Source organism: Neodothiora populina (assembly GCF_041146345.1).
Source record: "Neodothiora populina strain CPC 39397 chromosome Unknown canker_contig_14, whole genome shotgun sequence".
Classification (NCBI taxonomy): Eukaryota; Fungi; Ascomycota; class Dothideomycetes; order Dothideales; family Dothioraceae; genus Neodothiora; species Neodothiora populina.
In genome coordinates, this window is record NW_027191408.1 from 892,397 (window position 1) to 903,212 (window position 10,816).

A 10,816-nucleotide genomic window follows, 5' to 3' on the forward strand; every position below is an offset into this window, starting at 1 on the left:
AGGTGGACGGTGGCTAAGCAGAGGCAAGGCAATATTTTGTAAAGCACAAGTGATCCAATACGGTGCAGGGTTCTCCTTAATACGTCTTTCCCACCACAATGTAGATTATGTTAGACCAAATGGATCATAGCGTGCCATATGATAGATTGCGTACACCCAAAAGTGCCTGTCGATCTCACACACTTGCATGAACTTGGAGGATCCAGTTTTAACACTCGAATGGTCTGGAGCGATCCTGATGGCTCGCCCACTCCCTCTCTTTCACTGGTCAGGCCATGGCCGTAACCAGGAATTCGCAGGCCCTCTCGAGCCTGATGATGATGCCCTCTCGGCAGGAGTTTCAGTCAGCGTTTAAAAGCAAGTAAAGAAGCACTGTGCACCACCACACCTACCTCAGTACAGTAGGACCGCACAGACTCGACGGATCAAGGCAAGGCTTGCTGCCGCCGCTGCTACTGCCACAACACGTGACTGCTGCGGATCTGGCTCTGGCTCTGGCTCTGGCTCTGGCTGTCGAGACGAGGGAGCAATGTCCTTGTGTCCTTGCTGGAGAAATACTAAGTGAAGTAAAGTAGTGATATGTAGTGGTGACATCAAGTGCTACGAGCATCACTTCAGGTTTGTTTTCCAACCTAATCCCCGTTCAGCTCTACCACTAGCTACAATCGTCAGAAATCCGTCAGGAGTATTCCATAATTATTCGATTCTCTTCGGTCACTGGCGGGCTGAAGCGGACTCTATTTTGCTTTGCAGGGATTCGCCGGATTTCTATCCTTTACCTTTGCCCTTCCCTTCACGTTCGTTTCCAAGCCCACGTCCCTGTCCGCGTCGACACGGCCAACATCCGATGCACAAGATCCACAACTTCACCGGCCAAGCTCGACATGGCTGGGAGAAGATGACTCCGAACATGGGTTTTGGCAGGCCACAGACACATGAACCCATGCTTCCCACGCCCCCGCTCAAGCGGTCTGTTGGCAACAACGCGCAGCAGCAGCAGCACCAGGCCCACCCTCACACTCATGCTGCTGCCCATGTCATGACGCCGAACCCAGCTGTGCCGGGTCATCAGGTCAATCTGTCGTTCAATGTTCCATTTGCCTCCAATCTCGCCGGCCCCGAGGCAGACACGGTCGTTTACGCCAGTCCGGGAGCCTTCGAGCGATGGACTCACCCCAAGGACGCGCCTGACGGGGCGGCTGCCCTCCCCAACCACGAGCTGCCCGTACATACTTACAATGTGGAGAAGCTACGGACAATCTGCAAAGTCATCACGGACACCAGCAACGGCCAGATCCAGGCCACTGTGACTTCGTCCAAGCCAAAGCCCGTGCCCGGTATGCAGAGAGGTCCCCTCAATACTCTTGTCACCAATGTCTGCATCTCTGGAGACTCGGACATTGTCTACAAGATGAGGGCCAGGATCCTCAACGAGACGCCCATCACGCTGGTATGCCGTTCGCTTTCCTGACTCATCGAGCACTCGAGACTGACCTTTCCGACAGCGTTCTGCCACCGTCGACGTCGACACCCAACTCGTCACTGGACTCGACGCGAATGGCACCTTGGGCCTCAGAGCCGATGTTCTGAGACACATGGATGACATTGCAGAGAGAACAAAGGCCGACATCTTTCTCTGCAACCCGAAGCCCCTCGACATGGACTCGGCGAGCATCAAGGGCAACCTCGAAAGCTCCATCGACAACCGATTTCGTATCGTCATCTATGGAGACATGGAGGTCTGCGAACACGCCAAGACCAGAGTGCTGATCATGATCGACCAGATTGTAAGTTGCAGACCTGTTCACATGTTCCTTGTCCTCGGCAGTATATTAATCATAATCTTCACCATAGCTTGGCCGACAAGTCGACACAATCAAGCTCGAGCTGTCCTTGCACACATTGATCTGCGGCAGACACCGTCGAAACATCAAGCTCATCGAGTCCGGCACCAGCACCGCCATCTACTTCCCGCCGCTCTTCCCTACCGTCTTCGGCTACAGCCCCGCAGGAGCATTCGCTCGTTCAAGAGATGAGATCATCATTACCGGCGAGAGCCAGGAAAACATCATGCAAGCGAAGAAACGACTCCATGATCTGGTCTTGACCACCAAGACTTTCGTCAAAGATGTCGCCATCACCACCAGCAAGGTCGACTACATTCTACTGGAGCGTCTGGACAAGATTCGTAAGATCGTCGAGCAGAATGGCTCATACGTTCTTCTACCACACCTGGGAAACCACAGCGGACTTCTTCGCGTACAAGCCACCGACATCCTCAATGTCGAACGCACTGTGCGCGAGATCATGACCTTGGTATGTACAATCGTCGATGCAACAATTCCCTCGTACCATTACTGACATGCACACAGGCTGGACAATTCTATAGTGCATCGTGGTGGCTTCAAATCGACGTTCCTTCTCAGAGAGCCCCCACACCTGCTGAGATCCGCGCCATGCTCCCGGACATTTGCATCAACTCCGGAGCCGAAATCAACTTTGAGAAACTCAACTTCCACATCAATGGCAGCGACGACTCCGTCAAGGCCGCCATGACCATCATCAACACCCTGCCCTTCGTCAGAAAGGCGGTCACCTCCACCCTCCGAGTCAAGGTTGAGCTCGCCAATGAGCACAAGGAGTTCGTCAGTGGAAAGAAAAATGGCAAAATCAACAAGATCATGAGTCAGAGCAATGTCCAGATTGTCTTTGATGGATTCAACGAGTACAACTTCTACATCGACGTTCGAGGACAACACTACGAAGCTACCAAGAACGGACTAGACCTGGTCGAACTCGAGATGCCCGCGTCAATTTCCTTCCATGTACCCGATCAATACCACAAGCGCATCATCGGCATTGGTGGTCAGCACATTCAACGCATCATGAAGAAGTATTCGGTTTTCGTCAAGTTCTCCAACGCCATGGACCGCGGAGGCATCGGAAAGGACGATGATGATGTCAAGGTAGACAATGTCATCTGTCGCACTCCGGCCAGGAACGCTGACAACCTCGAACTTGTCAAGCAAGAGATCATGGACATGGTTGAGAAGGTCGACGCCGAATACGTCTCTGAACATGTCATCGTGGACAGACTTTACCACCGCGAGCTCATTGCTCGTATGCCAGAGATCGAAGATCTGGAGAAGAAGTGGAACTGCAAGGTCACCTTTCCAGGTACCGAGCAAGCTAGCGATATCATCACCGTGTCAGGACCCGAGTACCAGGTCCCGCAGGCTGTGGATGAGTTCTTGGTACGTTTCTTGGAATTGACAGACATTAATGCACACAAACTGATTGTGAACAGGGCATGGTTCCGGAGAGCCACGATATCTCGTTCCCTTCCTCCTCTGAGCTCCGCGAATATCTCATGTCTGCTGAATTTGGCGGCGACATCCTGCAGAAGCTGAATGATCAGTATGTCGTCGAGCTTGTCATCCAACAACCGAAGACCGAGCAAATCGACGGTGTCGATACCGTGGTTGAGACTCTACTGCTGACCTACACTCGCAACAATGCTGGTGGCCTCAAGGATGCCATCGACTTCCTCATCCTTGGTCTTGTCTCCCACGGTCTGAATGCAAGCACTGTCAAGGGCGCAATCCCTCGTCCAAAGTCCGATTCGTTCGAGGATTCGATGCCCTACTTTGATTCCAAGCTTCTGCAACGAGCCGAACCCCCTGTCTCGACCGAGTCTCCCACGCGTGCGGCGTTCGGCAGCGAAGTCACTGGAGATCATCGCTCTTTCCTTGAGAAGTTGAGAAAGCCAAGTAGCATTTCCTCTTTCTCTGCCTTCCTTGAGCGACGCAAGAACGGATCCAACTCTCCGAGCTCTCTTTTCAAGCATGCTTCTAACAATGCCTCCAAGGCTTCGCTCGTCAGCCTGGAGTCCCGCGAATCAGGCTACCGCAACCCATGGAACGATTCTGGCATCGACCTGGAGCATGATAACGCCCAGACTAACGGATGGGCTCACCTCGCAGCGGCTGGCAGTCGCCCTGCCACGTCATCTGCTTCCCTAACAACCTCGACTCCCTATGAAAGCAAGTTTCCTTTTGGCGCCGTGGGTAATGCGTCTACGACTTCGCTCAACAACACACCTATGATACCCGGGCTTGGCGGCGTGACTAGTGATGTCGCCAGCACCACAATCAGACCTGACGGTAACGCCACCCCTGTGAATGGTAGCGTCAATCACGGCGCCGTTGGCTCGCGTCCTTCGAGTTCTGCTGCTTCTGGATACCCGGCCCCGATAGGGCCTCCGCGTTGACATTTTGAGATTCTTACTTACGAGAAGGGGAAGGGCGGAGTTTGTTTGTTGCTTCTGTCGCCTTTTCATGGCTTTTTGTTTCTCCCATTCTGCCTGCTTTCGCCGGCACATTCGCACGATTCCCCGACCGTTGACGTTCCTTTCTTGAAGTTCATGGGAATGGAAGATCCCTGGCCGCGGTGCAAACGACGGGAGTAAGAGCATTGATTCGAAAGCGTCGGTGTTTTTATCTTCGAAGTTTGCATCATGTTCCGACGCATCTGCCTTTATTCTCACATGCTCAGTGTTGGTGTGCTTTTGCCTACCTGTTTTTTGCCTTCGATGAAATTTGGCATTTTTTTCGTCTTCTTGATTTCTCCTACCAAAAAAAGAATACCCCCTGCTTTTTGCAAACAATCAAAGAATTTCTTCATCTATATACCAAAATCTTTTGCTGTTGTTTTGACTCTTTTTTATTGATCAGTCTATTGCTCTATATACGAGGAGGCGGTGAGCGGTTGAAAAGAGCGACGAGAAGAGACACAGATATACTACTACAGTCCGCGGGAAATCGATAACCGGAATGGCCAGACACATATCCCCATTACCTCCTTTTGCGCGTCGTGTGCCGTGCTTCGTGTCCACGCTTGTTTTCACACATGTCTCGCATACTGACAGCTAAAAGCTTGAGCATACTGATTATCGGGAGCTAAATCCCCGCGAATCTCAACACTTACTATACATGCTACGAAGGGAGTAGTACAACAACTTCAACATGGACATTCTAGAGCATCAAGCGATCCAAGAATGACAGGGATTTGAGACTGCAGTACCTGCAGAGAGAAGTAAAGCGGTATGGAACAAATTATGAGATAGCTAACCAACCCAGAGAAAGACTATGAGAAATGGATACCGCCATCGACGACCATACACTGGCCAGTAACATAAGTAGCATCATCGCTCGCCAGGAAACTGACCAACTTGGCCACATCCTCGGGCACACTGACCCTACCGAGCGCGATCATCTGATCGACGAACTTCTTCATCATATCGCCTTTCTTGACGAGCTCTCCCAGCTTCTCTCCTCGCTGCTTACCGATCTCCTCATCGATGAGGTCCCACATGGCGGTTCCCACGATGCCAGGCGCATAGCAGTTGCACAGGATGTTATGCTCCGCCATTTCGACCGCGTAAGCTTGATTAAGGCCTCGCACCGCGAACTTGGACGCCGAGTAGTGCGACAGCATGGGGAAGGGCTTGAAGCCCGCGATCGAGGCGGCGGCGATCAGACGGCCTGGTTTCTCCGCTGAGGTTGTGCCTTGCGAAATCAGTTGCCTTGCGGCTGCGGAGTACGAGTTGTGCACGCCGACGACGTTGATGGCGAACATGCGCTCGAAGTCGGCTGTTGTCAGGCTTAGAAGGGGTTTTACTTGCGCTATGCCTGCATTTGCTACCCTGTAGTTTGGAGAAAAGTGTTTGTTAGTTGTTGGCGCCTGTTGAAGCATATATCAAAAAGGAACCATGCCAATAGTGATACAAAAAACAAAACCGAAATCGCTCCTCCGCCTAGGCTTGAACTAGGAACCTCTCGATCGCACGAGTGTCTCGCGGGGCGAGATGTTCATAACAGTCGAACGCGCTAGCCAATTGCGCCACGGGGGATTGATGTTCCGAAGGCCGATTATGCCGGTCCATATTACCGCACGCCAGCCAACCGCCAGCGTTGCATGCACTGATAGCAACCGCATGAATGATATGAAAGCAAAGTCTACAGCAAGACTTACATTGTATTCAACGGACCCAACTCGCTCACACTCGTCTTGACGACCTCCTCGACTTGCGCGTAGTCGGTGACATCTCCAACAATACCGACCGCGTTGCGGCCGAGGTCCTTGACTTCCGCAACGACTTCGTCGATGCCCTTCTGGTTCGCTTGCACATCTGTGATGCAAAGGTCGTATCCGTCGCGCGCTAGCCGTAGAGCAATGGCTTTTCCACTGCGCGGTTTCATTATGGTTAGATGTCTGATCGTCTGGCAATGGGAGGTAGGCTTCTTGCTTCAGCATGTGTACTCACATACCACGGCTTGAACCGGTGACGATGGCGGTTTTGCTCTCGCGCCGGACTTGACTACTTGAGAATGCTCGACTCTGTGCAAGAATTGACGCCGAGGCCTTGTAGATTCTGGGAGACGAAGTCGTAGCTGCTTGCCGGACACTTTGTGAAACTAGCTTGTTGAGCATCTTTGCAATCGTGAGAATGAACAATGAACAGAAGGAATCTAGGGGAAGTGGGCTATATACTGATCATACAGAGAGAAAGAGATCGATTGTAGGAAGTGGGAACTAACAAAGAGGGTATATATATAGACGGGTATATGGTATCGCGTGAGTGTCCATCAATGAGGACAGTACCCCTCATCACTGTTTATCTTGCCTTGCCTGTACAAACTTGAGCGAGCAGTCTCCACAGATGCTGTCATCTACTGTACAGCCCACTCGGGTCCTCGGGTTTATGGTAAGCTACCTACAGTGCATCAGATACGCGGCGCGAATATGTGCTCGATCAGGAAAGCTGAGGTAGCTGAGAGGGGTAATCCGTAGCGCTGGGTGGTGGTTTATAGTGAGGTGCGGGGAACTTCATAGTAGCAAAGCAGAATGCGGAGAAGAGCTGCTCGGCGGAAGACACTCGAGGCTCAAATTGAACGTCGCTTGTTTAGACGCCCGAATTGCGCGTAGCGGACGCGTACCAACAATATATGCATGCACTTTTGAGAGAGGAAAAAAAGTTACCCTTTCTGTCTGGTTGCAACCAATCACTGCATTCTACTTGATCAGTATAAACACAATGTCTAGATTGAGTCAAGCTCCAAATCGTAATCTCAGCCTCACAGAGGAGTTGGAAAGGCTTGAGCAGTCCATCACTCTGACTCTTCAAGGTAAACAAAGCCGTTGACTAGATGTCATTGAAAACCATGAAGCTGACGAGAGGGTGTAGAGATTGATTCGAACTTCAGCAAAGCTCATCGCATCGTGACTGGGAGTATACTTCCGGTTGTGGAGCAATATGCGCAACACTCACAAGACGCTTGGGAAGGAACCAAGGTGAGCTTCATAAATTTTTCTGTGCACCAGAACAACTCTGGCTAAAGGAGCATTTCAGTTCTGGAAACAGTTCTTCGAGGCATCCGCCAATGTGGCTTTGTCGGGATACGAAGAAGCTGCACTCGATGAAGATGTGACCCAAACGGAAACGACCACCACCCATGATTCAACTTTCCAGACGCCGACAACGCATGAGGATGACGACCATGATGGTACTATTACTGGAGAAGAATATGACGATCAGCTCGAGGAGGAAGATTATGAAGAGGAAACATCAATCATTGACTCTCCCTCCAATGCCACCGGTGTCCACAGCACGCCACGTCTTGCCGGTTCAGCTGGAAAGGGAAGGAGCAGAGAAATCACTTCGCCGTCTCCAGCACGGGGTAGCGCCTTCAACCAGTCGTATACCAGAGGCCTTGCATCACCAGGAGATGACGTTGGCACGCCTGTTCGCAATCCAATGGACTTGACTTCGTCTTCGCCCTTTGAGCCTCCTTCGGCCTTCCAGCCCGCTACTGCTCAACGCCAAAATCCTGATCCTATCATGCACCATCGCATTCTTGACCGTAATTATCGTGTGCAAGCTACTCCTCTCACCTCTCGCAGGAAGCATGCGAACTATGCCGCTGCTGAGCAGGCCGAAACACCTGGCACGACGAACCAGACTCAACCCACTAGAACTACATCATTCATGCCGGATAGTAGTCCAATGAGCAGTCCGGAGATCCCAGCTCCTCAATTGCGCTCCGAATTGTTTTCTCCTGAGAAGAAGTCCAAGTCCAGACTTACACCTCGCACACCTGGTGTCTCGGTACAAACGCCAGCCAAAGACATCACTACCAGCATCGGACGATCCCTTTTCACGGACCACCAAAACAACACCAAAAACGCAACTTCGCGTACTCTCTGGGATTTTGATAGTGATGACGATGACGACGATCTGGGAGCTAGTCCCCCCAAGACGATGCAATTCCACATTCCTCAGTCAAGATTGTTGCAGACGCCTGCACGAGAGGCGAGTAAATTGATCATTGACGATTTGTTGGCGACTGCTGGGGCGGATAGAACAGACGAGATCGAGGGGCCGGATTACGATGTTCCGGAGATGAGCCCCAGTGTTGTCAGGAGGAAGTGGGACGATGACGATACCTTTTGAGAGAACTGGTTTCTATGGTCTACTCGGAGTGTAAAGCGCTCTACCCTCACCACATGCCATCCCGGATATACACAACCTTTTGCTTTTTTGTACTTCTGGTGCTTGACATAGCGAAACTACGGGCGCCGATTCCTGTATTCTCGGGTCTACGTCAATACGTGTTCACTACCGGTACATCGAAACATGAAGATGAAATCGAAGGACGATAAAATCATCCTCGCTATCATGCTATGAAGGACTCGACCCGATCCACCCATCCATCTATTGATATCTTCACGTTAATCTGTAATCCCTAAGCATCGTTTTAGTGCAGGCACAACCTGCACAGCATACCGCAAAACGTCGACACCAATACCGGTCAAATCATCGCACAGCACTCCAAGCAGCAAGCGCCTCAGCGGACATCCTATCTTTTCGCCTCTCCTGCTGTTTCTGCGCCGGCGTCTTGTTCTTCTCTTCTTCCCTTCTTTTCTCCTTTTCTGCTCGCTTCAGTTCCTTTCTGTGTTGCTTTACTTCTTCTTTGGTGAGAGGTGTCTCGGCCGTTTGACCTGGTTGAGAAGATGATCCTGCATTTGAGTTGGCTTGTTGTGGTTCAGAGTCGAGAACAGTCGATGATGCCGTTGTTGTGCCTGAGAGGATCGAGGCGGCGTCGCTGTTGAAAGTAGCTTTTTGTTCCGAGGTTGGTGTCAGGGTTTCTACGCTGGCATTGGGGGATGTATGCGCTGAAGGCGATGAGGAAGTGGACGAGGAGGAAGAAGTCCTCTTCTTTTTGGAGAAGAAGTTGAGTGGCATGTTGAGTATGAATAGTTTCCTCGTTCGATTGCTTGTGTTCGTGATGATATAAGTGTATAGTGATAGACAGTAGATGATTCCAATCTGCAATATATATCTTTTGGTATTTTGGTTTTATGTAGTATTCACACGAGAACATCCAGCTCGAGTCTTTTCTTTTCTTCGAGTATATATACATCAAACAAGAAACGGAAAAGATGTGAGAACGAACCCAGGCAGAGATTCATCCATCTATATACCCTTTCTCCCTCTTCCTTCTTCTGAGTCACCGCGTGACACTTCAACACAGGAACACAGGCAACACAGTCATCCATAAGCAAGCAAGCAAGCGAGCGACCAAGCAAGCGGAGACCAAAACAGTCACCGCAACCAACTGTAAAGAGAATTAGTCAACCCCAGGGCGCAAGGCATCCATCTGTCCTCGCCCCATACACCCGTATACCGCACCATCGCGTAGCTTATTCCTTTATATCCACTAATCCTGGCCACTGATTGCACTGATTGACATAGGCCACCCACCGAACTAAGGAAAAACCTCTGAGGTCGCAGGCATACACCACTACTGCGCAACCCGCTTCGCAACGTGCGTTGTCTTAGATGTGACCAATCAGAGACTGGAGACGCCTCACGATGTTCTTCTCGTACAGTACCTATAAATGTATATTCCTTCGTGCCTACAATACAGTACCTTCAGGTGACCTAGTCGATATTCATTTCCTCCCTTCAGCAAGGTACTTGTATAATAGTGTACTGTACCTCGGAAGCAACTAATCGAATCATCGCGGCTCGAAAGCGACTGCCTAGACTTACTGTGCCCCTCCTCACGGTATGTTGTCTCTGCGGCTTGTCTCTGCGGCTCCTTCCAAGACTTCAGCGAAACAAAACAAGAGAAGACCATAGGGTACCTCATCGTACACGGTGTTCACCTTAAGCAAGCACTGTACCGGACGCGCGGTTAATGCGAACACAGTAAGAGAATATCGCTACCTAGGGGATTATACTACAGTACAGTACTTGCACATACAGTAGTACAGCAGCAGTAAGAAGAATCCCTGTTGTCTCCGCTGCATGAACGATACTGTATATCCGTCCTTCTACTGAACTAAGGTACCTAGCCTCGCCTTTTCCTTGCCCTTAGCCTTCGCTTACCCCTGTCACCGGGCTCGGATCGTCCCTCTTTTCTTAGTGCGTCTGCTTGTCTGGTTCGCTTGCTGCTATATAGTGAAGTCGAAGCTGATATACAGGACTTGGAAACGAGGCCTTGGATTTTCCAAGAGAAGAGGAGGGGAGGGTGATGTATAAATGCTCGCGAGGTGGCGAGGCGTACTACTGTGAATAAAGCATGTATAGTACCTGCTAACATTAAGTCGACTGTGCCTTGAGTCAAAGTACCTCAGGCTTCTCTATGCTACTAGAATGTATGCTTATGTATTCAAAAGTGTTGATTAAGTGAATTACAATACACTGCAAGGCCGTGTTAAGAGTCACAACGGCAATTTCAATACCGAGGCA

At 50.7% G+C, this 10,816-nt stretch overlaps 3 protein-coding genes across 3 annotated transcripts; 2 read left to right on the forward strand and 1 right to left on the reverse strand.

The window, feature by feature from the left end:
* Positions 1-847: 847 nt before the first annotated feature.
* AAFC00_002249 (uncharacterized protein) lies at positions 848-4,270 on the forward strand (the record flags this gene model as incomplete). Its single annotated transcript, XM_069341542.1, has 5 exons — positions 848-1,450; positions 1,506-1,787; positions 1,855-2,316; positions 2,373-3,254; positions 3,308-4,270. The coding sequence occupies 5 exons, from the start codon at positions 848-850 to the stop codon at positions 4,268-4,270; spliced, it is 3,192 nt and encodes a 1,063-aa protein (XP_069201626.1).
* Positions 4,271-5,145: 875 nt separating this feature from the next.
* AAFC00_002250 (uncharacterized protein) lies at positions 5,146-6,492 on the reverse strand (the record flags this gene model as incomplete). The annotated part of the gene is made up of 3 exons (XM_069341543.1): positions 5,146-5,704; positions 6,034-6,246; positions 6,326-6,492. 3 exons carry the CDS (start codon positions 6,490-6,492, stop codon positions 5,146-5,148), a joined length of 939 nt encoding a protein of 312 aa, XP_069201627.1.
* Positions 6,493-7,096: 604 nt separating this feature from the next.
* Positions 7,097-8,512, forward strand: AAFC00_002251 (uncharacterized protein; the record flags this gene model as incomplete). Its single annotated transcript, XM_069341544.1, has 3 exons — positions 7,097-7,187; positions 7,247-7,353; positions 7,412-8,512. The coding sequence occupies 3 exons, from the start codon at positions 7,097-7,099 to the stop codon at positions 8,510-8,512; spliced, it is 1,299 nt and encodes a 432-aa protein (XP_069201628.1).
* Between the last annotated feature and the right edge of the window lie 2,304 nt (positions 8,513-10,816).